Genomic DNA, 15,048 nt, shown 5'->3' with positions numbered 1-15,048 from the left:
AGAAGAAGGTGGGACCCCCCCCCCCCCCCGAGCATCCCAAACCAAAATCTCCGGGGAACAAGGGGATGCTGTGAGGCTGCCTATACTGACTTTTCACCGATCATCACATTTCTGAATATAGGGATGATAAGTGATCCATGTCAGAAGGGTGAAGGGGTCCGTGGAGACACAGGACATCTTTTCTTTATTGCTGTTTTGGCCAAGTGAGGGAAAAGAGCGGACGAGTTTGCTTTTATGTTTAAATGAACAATCGTATTCTTCCATGAATGCTAAATGAGCCTTTCAACATGGTACGTTTCCACACAGATGAAAAAAAACCTTTGTTTTTATGCCAAGAAAGCATCTCTGTCTTCTAGTGTCCAAGCCACTAGCAGCTCCGTGGTGGAAAATTAATCCGTTTATGTTGTCTTTTCTGATTAACTTCACTCTGCAATTCCTCCAGTATCACCTACCATTGCATGTTCCGCAGCATAAACGTAAAATAATAATAATCCTCTGCTTCCAGAGGGCATTCTAGAGATTGCTAGTGAGTTAGGGCCATTTCTTCCCATTACCTGTCCACTGGGTAACTCTTCCCCATAGAGTGTTCTTGACCGTAATCTATGGTGTGTATAAAACGTTAATGGTCCCCCCTGTTCTAAATGAACTCTACTCACATAATCAGTCTCTGAAGGTGGTGTTCTTTAAAAATCTCTTTGTCATCCTTTTACAAATGCACATCACTAAAATGCAAGAGCTGTGCTCTGAAGTGAAAGCCCAAAGTGGTCTGTATTCGGTGAGGATTTCAGTGTGAGCCTTCTCTTCTTTGCAAAAGATGAACATTTAAAGCACTCACGGAATCGATCTACAGTTTTGTGTTTGCAGAGGAAACACACATATGATCTCTTTAATTTTTCTTAAAAAAAAAAAAAAAAAAAAAGGAAGCATCCCACGAGCTGAGGAAGGCATTGTGCCCACATCAGTGTGCTCCAGAAAAGAATGTTTCCAACAGTGTTGAAGGAGCCTGACTTTTCCATGGACACGGTGAAAGTTTTCTATGGAAAATGCCCCAGAAGGGTGTGTGTGATACGTGAGCCACGAAAGCGGAAAACCAGGCAACTTCACGTTGTAAATTTTAGTTAGAGCTGATTATCCTTAGACTTAAAGCTGGTCATCGGTACGCCTTGCTGTACACAAGAACCCACAGCTCTTGTGTCTGTTTGAGGCTTCAGCTCACCTGGATAACACAGCATGCCAATGTGTGTCCCATCATTGTGTGCGTAAGAGGACAATGTTGTTTTTTCAGTGATGACAAATTATCCAACATTTTTCTATGACCTGCAGCAGTTCAGCCTTTAGGAGGAGAAAGGGTCAAGGGTTTTCCCACAGGGTTTCTCTTAATTTGTACACTATTATAAATTGCAGCCAAAAAAGATAATGTAATAAATTAAGTAAAAATTAATAAACGAATAAGGAATGTGTCATCCTATGTATTAGGTTATCGTTTCTCTCTTCCTGAGGACCCTAGGCTCCTAGCTAATCCTTCTTTTATTGGTATGCACATCTTTTACGGTCTCTCAGGGTCATTGGTTCACGCCTGGGAGAGGTTGAGGGATACAGTGGTGTGATGGACAGAGCCTACGGCTCATATGATGATGCGGGCCATTTCTATGGCACTGCGCCCTCCCAAAGTCCTTCAGGAATCTTATGTTTTGGCTAAAGAAAAAGCAGATGCGTTGGGATTCTTAGCAAAGGCCCACTCTTATTTCATACTTTTGTGTGACACTTGTTAAAAACACAAGATCTTATTATCCAAATTTTATCCTTCTCATTAACCCTCATGTTTCCAAGTTATTATCTTTCCCTGTGCAAGGGATTCACCTGCAAGAACGTTGTCAGGGATTGTGTGTGAGGGGAGGAAGAGTTCTTCTGATTCAGGCAACCTCTGGCTCAGCTTTCATATGAGGGAACTTGAGTAAGAACATAGTTTCACTGTAGCGGAATTCTTTAATTTTATGAGATAAGATTTGTATCCTGTTTCCACAGTGAAAATGGGAGCAACTTTTTCTGGCACAAGGAAAAATTAATTTTAAACATAAAATGTTCACTGTCATGAGAAAGATCAGAACTCATGGTCTTACATACAATGTTGTGATTATATCCCAAATATAGCTTCCTAAAAATCTCAGAATATAAATATCACATATGCTCACATACAGTCTTTTCCTGTTCCTAACACACACTTAAGTTATTAAAAAACATTCACCAGAATAATTTTTCTTTTCCTCTAGTTTTAAATCAGTCCAATTTAAATTTTCTAGTGGAGCCTTTGAAATATTTCACTCAGGTTTATAGATTATTAATTGCTACTCCTTACCCAATGCTTCTGTGAAGTCCCCATTTTCCATAGTGGGATGGAAGTTTCTAGTTTGCCATTGTAAGGAGGAAAGAGGCCAAGGTCCCCGTTTTTTTGTCCATCTGTACGACCCCAGAACTAATTCTGATCCAGGGTTTATTAGAGGCTCATGGTCTCGCTAGGCAGTCAGTTTAGGACGTCATAAAAATAAGGTTGGATAATTATGTCATGACTGGTTTCATATCACTCTGCTTAACATTGTTCTGCATTATGTGATTGAATACAGAGGCAATAGCAAAAGTACGTGAACAAAACATCTAGCCTAATCCCAGACCTGCATGTGAGTTCCACGCAACTCAATATCGTATGAGAAGAGAAGATCAAACATTTATCAGATATTTTTAAGATTAAAACTTGAAGTGTAGCTTGAGTTCTTCCTTTCAAATTCACAAAGTTGCGTGCAGGCCGCCATCTTGGTTTTTAAAGAGAAGAAACAGTAGTCATTCCAGGAATCAGGTGTTCAACATGCTGGGATGATAAGTCACCAAACCCTGACTCTGAGCTTCTGTTTCGTAGCTGTGGATTTGGGCAAAGAAAATTCCTATAAGCACTTGAGGATTATGAGAGAAACATCCAAAAATTAGAAATCATGTTTGGACCTCCTGTAGGTATGGTAACGCACAATTCCACGTAACAACGTTTCCCTCCAAATTTAGTAGAAATTTCTGGAATACGTACTCATGATTCTTCCCCCAGAAAAGTGAATATGATGTTTTGAATTGTAACTAAAAAGATGGTACAAATGAACATTTGATATAAATGTTCCTATTTTACGCCATCGTTCCCGAGGAGTTGCCTCTTATCCATTCAGAATGCAGAACTAAAAGAGAATTTCACATTCCTTAATCAACATGTGTTTTGTTTGTCTGTATTTCGTGTTTCTTATTGGTTTCCAAAGAAACATGTCAGAACACTGAACAATGCATGTGGTCACTTGTTCTAACGCTTTCACATTTTTTGCATTTCTTTCTTTTAAAGCACAAGACTCTGCTGACATTATTTTCCTTATTGATGGATCAAACAACACCGGAAGTGTCCATTTTGCAGTCATTCGCGACTTCCTTGTAAATCTCCTTGAGAGACTCTCGGTTGGAACTCAGCAGATCCGAGTGGGGGTGGTCCAGTATAGCGATGAGCCCAGAACCATGTTCTCCTTGGACACCTACTCCACCAAGGTGCAGGTTCTGGATGCAGTGAAAGCCCTTGCGTTCACTGGTGGGGAGCTGGCCAATATCGGCCTGGCCCTGGATTTCGTGGTGGAGAACCACTTCACCCAGGCAGGGGGCAGCCGAGTGGAGGAAGGGGTTCCCCAGGTGCTGGTCCTCATAAGCGCCGGGCCTTCTAGTGACGAGATCCGCGACGGGGTCATAGCACTGAAACAGGCTAGCGTGTTCTCGTTTGGCCTCGGAACCCAGGCCGCCTCCAGGGCAGAGCTTCAGCACATAGCTACCAGTGACAACTTGGTGTTTACTGTCCCGGAATTCCGTAGCTTTGGGGACCTCCAGGAGCAATTACTGCTGTACATTGTTGGCGTGGCCCAAAGGCGCATTGTCTTACAACCGCCAACCATTGTCACAGAAGGTACGTATGCTCTCCTCGCCATCTGTGTGGGAGTGGGGTGTTCTGTGTGTTGGTTTTTGTAGAAACAAGGCAGGCACCTCCAGAACGCTGCGCCTCAGGAGAACCTGTAAGTACCCACGGCGGGGTCCTTCTGAGATAGGCTAGCTCTCGGGGGTGCAACACAAAAGATCCGTGGGTGAGTGGAAAGCTCTCGTTACCACGTGCGTTGTCGAGGAAGTGTGCTTTTGAGGCAAATTCAAGAAAGCTGGTACTTGGAGACTATTCAACATCATTGTATTATTCACTTGTGATCCAGTCATCTGAAAAATGGATCTCAGGGGCTCATTACAATTCTGAGAAAATTAGTCCAGGACGATGGCACGGCCTCTAAGCCCGCGTGTTACAAGCGCCCTTGCAGGTAGGTGAGGGCTGCCCCGTGGGGCCCTTTCTGTGCTGGGTATTGAGAGCTGCGCTTCTGAAGGTAAGAAACCACACAATGCTCACTTGGCGGGATATTTACGAGAAACCATTTTCCTGTGCTGCTCAAGTTTCGGAGTAGTTGCGTTGAGTCGCGAGGTCATGACGTACACCCATTCAAACTGAGGGCCTTTGGCAAAATAGCCCAACGGGACTCGTTTATAAACATCAAACGAATCGCATCACGTAACAAATACGCACTTAACAAGTGTGGGAGGAGAATGTGTTTTTCAAAATGGAAATAAGAATACGGTTTTGCCTGGCGCTGAGGCAGCTGAGCCTCAAGGCAGATCCGGTTGTGCCAACTTACATTAGTTGGTGATCTCCCCTGTCTGCCAGAGGTAATTACCAATGGCCTTCTGCATTATCACCGGGTAGGGAAAATCAGAATTGATGCAGAATTACATCCTGAAAATTCGCTTGATATTTCTAGACCTCCCTCTCATCGGACTACAACTTACCAAGGTTGCTCCAGGCTCGTGTGCGTGTGGACACACACGGATGGTTTCCGTAGCTTTTGTAAACGATGAGGGAGCAGCAGGGCTGTAGCCGGGAGACCTGGCCTTCGGTCCCCGCTCTTACGTTAACCAGCTGTGTGATCCTGGGCAGGCTGCGCAACCACCCTGGGCTCTGATTTCTTGAATGTACGAGAGAGGAGTTCCCCCGGATGAAGAGATTTCTGTTCCAGGAGAAGTTTCAAATTCTTTCTTCTTTTTATTTGTAGCAACACGTTGCTCAAATTTCAGTTTTCCCTAGCTAACTCGAATATTACCTCCTCATGTGCAGACAGCATCTTTAATCCTTGTGACCGATTTGCAATAGTTAACAAATGTCCCTGGCGATCTGGTCTGAGCTGGATACACAGTGCTTGCTGGTGGACGAGAGAGACGTGGCCGCCGGCCTGTTGCGGGATAATGGGGAGGTGGTGGAAATGGGGGCCAGTGTCCAGACGCAAATATTCCGAGGGTCAGAAGTTGTGTGGGGCTGTACACAGAAGAACAGGGGGAGAGAGCTTTGGACAGGGTGGCCGGGGAAGGCCAGTTGGAGAAGCCGCAAGATAGAAAGGGGGCAGCAGGTGAAGAACAAAGGGACGGTGTTCCAGGTGCCGTGGCTCTGGGGCACCAAGGAGCCTGGCTGCTTTCCAGAACTTTCAGCAGGCCGCGGGGCTGGAACTCGTTTGATACATGGAGGCTGGAGAAGCAACCAGTTTAGGGGGTGAGCGTGAAGCCTAGTGCCGACGGCGTGTCTCAAGGGCTGGAGAGGTTGCCAGGGCCCCGAGCTGCTAAGAAGCTGAGGAGAACGAGACCAGGAGCCCCACTGCGTGTGTCCACACGTGCAGGTCACTGGAGGCCCTGGCAGATCAGTGTCACTGCAGTGCTGGGGGCGCATGAAGAGGAGGGGCGGGAGAAGCGGGTGAGGGCAGAGGACGCACCCCGCAGGGGGTAGTGGTGCAGGTGAGGCCAGCAGCCCACTGACTGGCAGGACCTTCCGTTTCACCTCCCAACAAGGGTGTTTCAAACCCAGTCCGAGCAGAAGACAGCTCTGTTTGGGTTGGCATCACATGCCAGGAAGGGGGACGTCGCTTACTGGAGGTGGGGGGGGGGGCTGCCACTCAACAGCTGAGTGAGTCAGCCTACTGGTCGGGGTGAGAGCTGACCTGTCTTTTTATTCATCTCCCGTGTATATTGCATACATATATGTCTATACAGGCATGGGATGCCGGAATCTCAGTAGCACTTCTACATCAATGGTGTAGGAGGGCTATGTGTGTGTGTGTGCCTCCAGGCAGGTTCACTATCCATGTGTGCATGAAATGCCACACATGTGGTTAACTGTGCATACATGCATATGTGTGCATATATGTATGTCTTTTACGTACATGTTGAGGGAAGGAGAGGGCAGGGCCGTGTGGCATTCCGTGTCTTTCGCACATACATAGAGGGAGAATCCCGCGTGTATGCACGTCTCTACGGAGAACTTAAGGACTTGGAATTCATTCTTTGTACCACAAGTTGATGCCAAAGCAGTGGTCTCCATGTGCCTGTCCTTGTGTGCTTTGCATCTATGTGTGCATTTACGTGTTTTCTCTTTTCGTAAAAATTCTTTTGATGTTTTATTTATTTTTGAGAGAGAGAGAGAGAGAGAAAGAGAGAGAGAGAGAGACTGAGCGCGAGTGGGGGAGGGGCAGAGAGAGAAGGAGACACAGAATCTGAAGCAGGCTCCAGCCTCTGAGCTGTCAGCACAGAGCCCGACGCGGGGCTCGAACTCATGAGCTTTGAGATCATGACCTGAGCTGAAGTTGGATGCTGAACCAACTGAGCCACTGAGGTGCCCCTACGTGTTTTCTCTTAAAGAGGAGAGTTTGCACTAGTGATGTCCGTATAGTCAAACGTCAAGGTATATAATCCATCCGACAGTGTGGAGTATTGGAGGCCTCCTCACGTCCAGATACTTAATAAACTGTAAGCACTCCTCCCTCTATATCCTTGTGAGTGTTGGAAGTCCTAGCAGGTTTTTGGATTGAGTGTCATGCCTGACACGGTACTTTGTGCCCACAGCTCAGGTGGGCGTACGGCAGGTGGACACAGGCTTAGAGTCACAAGCTAGTGACCTTGCCCAGCTGTCTTTGCTTTGTAGTTTATCACAGTCCTGATACGTAAGTTGCACCTTCATGGTGCAGGTCTCTTAAATGAAAATCCTTCTGTGCCTCTTGCTGGTTTTGACATCGATTTCCTTTTTATAAGTTTTATGATGTCAAGGAATTGTTTTTTTTTTCATTGCCTGAAAAACCCAGGCACGGAGAAGAGAACGGAAGACAACGGGGGTGTGCCTGCCCTATACTTTTGTACTTGGCAGTGGGTGTTTATGAAGTCACAGTTGTGAGATGAAGTGCCCTCTGTGTAGACACTGATTGCTCCTTTAAGCATTTAAGATCTAGCTTCATTCTGGACCCTAGAATCTAACCTACAGACTTTTGGCAGAAAAGGGCTTCCTGGCTTTTTTACTGACAACATGCTGCACAGGTGGTTGCTAAAGCTCATTTTGTTTTTGTGCAACTATTTTGTCAAAGGTACTAAGGGGGTGGGGGTGGGTGGGTCAGGAGCCCTACCTGCCACCCCATAGGGAGGATGCAGCTGTCACTGATGTGTGTTACGACTGGTTCTTCGGGGACTCCCGCTGACCTCACACTGGCCAGAGCAGACGGGAGTGCCCCTTGAGTAGCGTTAGCTGTAGAGACGGTCATAGTTGAATGTGACAGGTAAGGCCATTGTACTCACCTTATAACGTTGCTACCTACAGTCATTGAAGTCAACAAGAGAGACATAGTTTTCCTGGTGGATGGCTCATCCGCACTGGGACTGGCCAACTTCAATGCAATCCGAGACTTCATTGCCAAAGTCATCCAGAGGCTGGAAATCGGACAGGATCTTATCCAAGTGGCAGTGGCTCAGTACGCAGACACTGTGAGGCCAGAGTTCTATTTCAATAGCTACCCCAGTAAAAGGGAAGTCATTGCCGCCGTGCGGAGAATGAAGCCCATGGAAGGCTCGGCCCTGTACACGGGCTCTGCTCTGGACTTTGTTCGGAATAACCTGTTCACTAGCTCGGCTGGCTACCGGGCCGCCGAGGGGGTCCCAAAGCTTCTGGTGCTGGTTACAGGCGGTAAGTCCCTAGATGAAATCAGCCAGCCTGCCCAGGAGCTGAAGAGAAGCAGCATCATGTCCTTTGCCATTGGGAACAAGGTTGCCGACCAGGCTGAGCTGGAAGAGATTGCTTTCGATTCCTCCCTGGTGTTCATCCCCGCCGAGTTCCGAGCCGCCCCTTTGCAAGGCGTGTTGCCCGGCTTACTGGCGCCTCTCAGGACCCTCACCGGAACCACTGAAGGTATGGTGCGGAGCAAGTCAGACCCACAGCGGGGTGGTCTCCAGGCAGAGCCTTTGAGCTTAGATGAGAGACGGCTCTTAAATGATGGAAACGAGAGTGATAAACAGAATTTATTTCGGGCTTCCTTTAGTTGGGGATTGTGTGACTTAAATGCCATATGATACAGATGTATGTTTTAAAATGCCATATGATAAGAATTGTATGAACTTTCCAAGTCATCAAGTAGAAATCTTATGACGGAAGCTATAGGACCAGGACCACTCGTCCTTACTGCTTCTGGCCTAGGAGGTCACTTCTCAGTTGTTACCTCTTGTCAGATGCCAAGGCTGTGTGTCTCCCGGTGACTCCTGTCCAGCCTCCTTCTGCCACCACCAAGATGTGGCCTGGCTCTTGCTTTCCTGAGCTGACAGTCCCCTCTCAGTGGCCCAGCCCCGACCGGTGCAGAACATTAACCCTCTCTCCTTTTCCTAAGGGCCTTTCCTTCAGTCAGTGAATGGGCATGGAGACAAAAAGCCCAGTGGTTTCTAAAATCTTTCATTTAATATGATTGTCAGGGAAAAGTTATTTTGAAAGACACGATAGCGGTCTATGAGCTTACAAGTGGATGAGTACAATTCGCCGTCCTTAATGAAGATGAATATCACGGCAACCAGCTTTTCCGCCACACAAGTGCACCACTGGAGGACTGTTGGATGCATGACTCACGTTGCATGATGCATGCTTTCTCCCCAGGCTCTCTGCTCTTCCGAAAGCCTCCTTCTCTTCTCCTTACCTCCTGCACACTTCCGGTCCACACTTTCATGGCCAAAGTTGATGGATAGACCGTAGGATGAAATTAGTTGTTAGGTTTAAATTTTAGGGAGACGCCAGGGAAGAGAGGGGAGATAATTTTCCTAAAGGCATGTTGTACTAAATGTGTTGCTACGTGTCCTCTAATTTGAGCACTCTACTTGTGATTCATCGTGTGTATAACCTCAGCCAGACGTGGCAGCTAGTCTTTTTGTACTTTAATGTGTTTCCACGATGCTATTATCTCACCTTGGAGGAATTCCTACGGGCTCTCCATTGGATTATTGCCCGACAATGCTGTGACTCCCCACAGAAGAAGGGTACCGGTAGGGAATGACAAAGGGCTGGTCCTAGGAATACTTCAGGATGAGAACATTCCAATTTTATTATTATTTTTGTAAACCTTCAGGATCTCATGTTCTCAGGTGGACTCGGGCTAACACTCGTAATCTATCTGTAAGTGGAAATCTCTCTGCAAATGTGTAGAGGTGGATCCCGGGGACCCCCGTCTCACACACGTAAACCTGACTGTGACCGTGGTCATAGATAGGACTGAGGCAGAAAGGCACAGGTCCCTGGTAGCGTTCACTTCTAGGGAAGGAATGTTCCACTTGGAGGATTCTGATCATTTTTGTTCGTTGCAAACGTCCTAACTTTGGCACTGTATCTTTCCGCGAGCCAACTTGGTTTCGTCAACTTGGCTATCGATATGCCTCACAAACACCAGCCGCCACCGGTGGAAAATATGCAGCCCTCTGCCATATTTTATGAGATGGACGTGCTTTGCCTCACCGACTGTCTGTGTGTTCTGAATGTTGGCGTGTGTGCCCCGTGTCGCAGGCACACGTGGCATGCCCTCCGTGGTTGTCTGTGTCTCACTTTGTTTTCTGTGCTCCACTGCAGTTCACGTAAACAAAAGGGATATCATCTTTCTTTTGGATGGATCGTTCAACGTTGGCAAGACCGATTTCCCTTATGTGCGGGACTTTGTAATGAACGTAGTTAACAGCCTTGATGTCGGCAGCGACAATATCCGTGTCGGTTTAGTGCAATTTAGCGACACGCCAGTAACAGAGTTCTCCCTAAACACATACCAGACAAAGTCAGATTTGCTTGCTCATCTGAGGCAGCTGCAGCCCAAGGGGGGGTCGGGCCTGAACACCGGCGCGGCCCTGAGCTATGTCCATGCCAACCACTTCACCGAAGCTGGCGGCAGCAGGATCCGCGAACACGTGCCACAGCTCTTGCTCCTGGTCACAACCGGGCAGTCCGAGGACTCCTATGGGCAAGCTGCCAACGCCCTGGCGCGCGCAGGCATCCTGACCTTTTGTGTGGGAGCTAGCCAGGCGAATAAGGCAGAGCTTGAGCAGATCGCTTTTAACCCGAGCCTGGTGTATCTCATGGACGATTTCAGCTCCCTGCCAGCCTTGCCTCAGCAGCTGATTCAGCCCCTAACCACATATGTTAGTGGAGGTGTGGAGGAAGTTCCATTCGCCCAGCCAGGTAAAGCTCCCCAGCTGCGCGGGGCTCCCTTCCCCCAACACCTCCCCGGTGGCAGGTGGCCCAGCCTGAACTCCAGCGTGCGGTGAACTGTAGAAGGAAGACCGGATTTCTGTGCTTGAAGTAATCTGGGGGCTTGAGACACTGTACCAGCAAGTTGAGGTTCTCTGTCTAAGGTTCATTAATGAAAGAAAGGTCTGGGAAATGCAGCTTATGTCCCTCCCATCTTATCCCGGCTCCCCCCGCCACCTTTTTTTGCCCCAGTGCCCGTGAAGTTTCTGGAACACACATCCAGACGGAAGGGAGAGCGCGAGGGATTGACCCCCTCTCGTACCGGAGAGCGCGTTGGGGCCGGTTAGAAATATTAACTAACTTAAGTATAGGAAGAGAAAACAACAACAAAAAAAGACACTGACGTTATTTTATTTATATGATTCTTTCATGTTCAAAATCTGCTGTATACACAAAAGTTATTTTTTACAAACCCAACAAGGGCTGCATCTTTATGTGATGATAAAATGATTTCCAAAGGAAGTCGGGAATATTACTGTTCTTGCAGATTAATACGGTGCTGAGGCCCGGATGCGTGGGACCTGCCAGCTTGTGGACACCACACAGATGGGGAGCAAGACCGAGCCAGTTTGAAACCTAATCAAATACCTCCAAGAACCGTTTGACCTGAAAATTATGTTCCCGTTACATGCTACATGTTGTGGCCCCCTGTGGGCCTTCAGCCCTGTTTTCTGTTGGCTTAGTATAGCAGATTGGGATGCACTGACAGACAGCCTGACCCACAGAGCAACGATGGGTGCTATTTGGGGTCCTGGCCCATAGCTGCAAATTTAGTGAAAAGAAAATCCAGTTAGAGCAGATATGTGTCAACTCACTTATCTATGGGTGGCTAACCCACATCAGCCTTTGGCGCTAAAGACTGGTCAGTTTTTAAGACAAAGGACAGTAAGGACCACATTTTCCGTAGCTTGATTTATAACGGCTTGAAAACACTGTTTTCTTACAGTGATTGCCACCAAGAATAGGACCCTCTGGGGCTTATGTTGTCTTGCTTTGTGGAAGAAGCATGATGCGGGATCGGGTAGACCCCTCCGGTTCTAGGCCTTTGCAGATATGAACTGCTCTGAAATGGGGTGTCTTAATGACAGCTGGTGCTTCAGGCTTCGACAACGGGTTTTCTCCCCTCTTGCTGGTACAGTGATCATCAGATGAATTGTGTGACCCCCCCGTTACCAAATCCTAGTGGCGCTGGGCTGAAGTCACTCTGGTGCCCGTTAGGTTCTCATCCCTCACTGTGTCCTAACCTACTTCTGTTGTAGAAAGCAAGCGAGACATTCTGTTCCTCTTTGACGGCTCAGCCAATCTCGTGGGCCAGTTCCCTGCTGTCCGCGACTTTCTCTACAAGGTTATCGACGAGCTTGACGTGAAGCCTGATGGGACCCGGGTTGCGGTGGCTCAGTACAGCGATGATGTCAGGGTGGAGTCCCGTTTTGATGAGCACCAGAACAAGCCCGAGATCCTGAATCTCGTGAAGAGAATGAAGATCAAGACGGGCAAAGCCCTCAACCTGGGCTACGCGCTGGAGTACGCACAGAGATACATTTTTGTGAAGTCCGCCGGAAGCCGGATCGAGGACGGAGTGGTTCAGTTCCTGGTGCTGCTAGTTGCAGGAAGGTCCTCGGATCGTTTGGACACACCGGCACTCAACCTGAAGCAGAGCCAGGTGGTGACCTTCATACTGCAGGCCAAGAACGCAGATCCCGCCGAGCTGGAGCTGATGGTGCCGTCCCCCGTCTTCATCCTGGCCGCGGAGTCACTCCCCAAGATCGGAGACCTTCAACCACAGATCGTCAATCTCTTAAAATCCGTGCAGGATGGGGCGCCGACGCCAGGTATGGCATGGGAATTCTGGTTGCTTCTGCGGCCCGGTACTGGAGGGTATGAGTGACGGTAGGCCGCTGGCTCTTTCCCCACTTGAATTGTCTAACGGTCCTCAGGGCAAAACAGGAGAATCCGGGTGACATGAGAATAATTAGGGGCACCTGGGTGGCTCAGTCGGTTAAGCCTCTGACTTTGGCTCAGGGCACGATCTCACGGTTCATGAGTTTGAGCTGTGCGTGGGGCTCTGTGCTGACAGTGCGGAGCCTGCTTGGGATTCTCTCTCCCTCTGTCTCTGCCCCTCCCCTCCTTGAGTGCTCTCTCCACCCCCCACCCCCCACCCCCGTATCTCAAGATAAAACTTCAAAAAAATTAAAACAATAAGTTAAAAAAAGAATTTCTCATAATTAGGTACATGATAAAGATTTAGACATATCAGTAGTTAAAAATCCATTTAAAAACACTATTTCTACTATAAGCACAATAAAAGCCATACCCGTGGATACATTATAGCTAAAACAGTCTTCCTCCGTATGATCTACCAATGTCTTATTTTAAGCGGGTCTCACCGTGCTGTAATTCATCCACAGTCCACTTACCAAGAATACAAGGTGTGATGAGAGGGGGATAGATCCGCACCCTAACTGCTGACCTAAAATTTCCAGCTGCTGCTCCACGTTACCATGACTTGGTGTTTAAACCGCTTTCCGTTTATTGGTAAAAATGCGGTGAAGAAAGTCGTTAATTGCACCTATAACCCTTTGGGAAAAACCCCGAGAATTTCGAACTTCTACATTGACTATGGGGCCCACACGCTGTTGGCTTTGGATGGTAACCCAGACATCTGGTCTGTACGTTTCCCTGTTGCCCCGCTGTGACTTAACAACAAATCATTTGAAACCCCCATCTGTGCAACATGCTAATGGGCAGGCCGGATGTACCGTCCTGTTTCTCCCCTGCCCAACACCGTTTCTTGAGGACACCTTGGAAAGTTGACAATGCTGCACAGGCACCGAAGGTTCTAAATTAAAGGCCTGTCCTTCTATCTACCTACCTGTCTGTATTGCTGTATTCATTTTTGATTTCCGCTGTGCCAAATTACCATAAATTTAGTGGCTTAAAACAAAATGAATGCATCGTCTTCCGTTTTCGAGGTCAGCAATCCGAAACCAGTTTCACTGGACTAAAAGCAAGGTGTCAGCCAGATTGCACTCCTTTGGGAGGCTCTGGTGGGTCATCCGTTTCCTTGCCTCGTGCGGCCTTCGCTCCTTGGCTTGTGGACCCTTCCTGCATCTTCAAAGCAGCAGCGAACCCTCTTCTCTCTTCTCTGATCTCTGCTTCTACCGTAAAGTTCTTCCTTGAACTCTCATCGTCTCCTCTCCCTCTTAGAAGGACACGGGATTGATTACACTGGGTCTGCCTGGATAGTTCAGGATAATTTTCTCATTCCCCAAGCACTTAATTCAGTCATACCTGCAAAGTCCCCTTCACCAGTTCTGGGGATTCTCGATCGGCTACCTTTGTGGGGCCATTCTTCAGCCCTCCATGATCTGTAGGAGATGGTCCCTCTCGGGTCCTGTGTGTCATGGATGCTGTCTCTCTCCCAGTTTCAGGTGAAAAGGATGTGGTGTTTCTGATAGATGGCTCTGAGGGTGTCAGGAGCGGCTTCCCTCTGTTGAAAGAGTTTGTCCAGAGAGTGGTGGAGACCCTGGATGTGGGCCCAGACCGGGTTCGTGTGGCCGTGGTACAGTACAGCGACCGGACCAGACCTGAGTTCTACCTGAATTCATACATGGACCAGCAGAGTGTGGTCAGTGCCGTACGCAAGCTGGCCCTCCTGGGAGGCCCGGCCCCCAACACCGGGGCCGCCCTGGACTTTGTCCTGAGGAATATCCTGATCAGCTCAGCCGGAAGCAGGATAGCAGAAGGTGTCCCCCAGCTCCTGATCGTCCTCACGGCTGACAGGTCTGGGGATGACGTGAGGGGCCCCTCCGTGGTGCTGAAGAGGGGAGGGGCAGTGCCCATCGGCATCGGCATCGGGAACGCCGACATCACAGAGATGCAGACCATCTCCTTTATCCCCGACTTTGCCGTGGCCATTCCCACCTTCCGGCAGCTAGGGACCGTCCAGCAGGTGATCTCCGACAGAGTGATTCAGCTCAGCCGGGAAGAGCTGAGCAGGCTGCAGCCAGTTTTGCTCCCCCCAACGAGCCCAGGTAAGGAGGGGATTCCTTGGGTCATTGTTTCTAGAAACATCCGGGGCTACACGTTTGGCCCATGGGCTCTGAGTGTTCTCTGTTGGTTTCCTCTGCCTTGTGGGGGGGGGCGGCGGGGACTGGCTTTTCATGAAGAATTAGGAACCGTGTGCCTTTGGTCTCAGTGGCCGGAAGTGGTACAGCCCTGGGGACATGATGAGATTCATGTTTGGGGCCAAATTAAAGTTTCAAAGAGGGGCAGGTGCATGCTTTAGTGCAGACCCCCCACGTCTGTGTAGAGGCTTCTGCACAGATATCAGAAGGGACGGGGCCATCTAGCTGGTGGCCCCAGGTCAA

At 48.6% G+C, this 15,048-nt stretch overlaps 1 protein-coding gene across 7 annotated transcripts in view; it reads left to right on the top strand.

Annotated features, from left to right (window-relative positions):
• Window positions 1–15,048, top strand: part of COL6A3 (collagen type VI alpha 3 chain) — an 81,128-nt gene that overhangs the window by 18,433 nt on the left and 47,647 nt on the right. For 2 of the 7 annotated variants that reach the window (XM_042950670.1, XM_042950672.1), the window contains 5 exons: window positions 3,374–3,976; window positions 7,733–8,317; window positions 10,010–10,609; window positions 11,938–12,510; window positions 14,104–14,712. In XM_042950670.1, the coding sequence (XP_042806604.1) occupies window positions 3,374–3,976; window positions 7,733–8,317; window positions 10,010–10,609; window positions 11,938–12,510; window positions 14,104–14,712 (2,970 nt within the window). The remainder of the gene's footprint in view (window positions 1–3,373; window positions 3,977–7,732; window positions 8,318–10,009; window positions 10,610–11,937; window positions 12,511–14,103; window positions 14,713–15,048) is intronic. The other 5 variants (XM_042950674.1, XM_042950671.1, XM_042950673.1 and 2 more) reach the window with 5 other exon arrangements.

The sequence above is a fragment of the Panthera leo genome, chromosome C1 (assembly GCF_018350215.1).
Source record: "Panthera leo isolate Ple1 chromosome C1, P.leo_Ple1_pat1.1, whole genome shotgun sequence".
NCBI lineage: Eukaryota > Metazoa > Chordata > Mammalia > Carnivora > Felidae > Panthera > Panthera leo.
The sequence above is the reverse complement of the archived record's forward strand: the minus strand, read 5'-3'. Positions and strand labels throughout refer to the sequence as shown.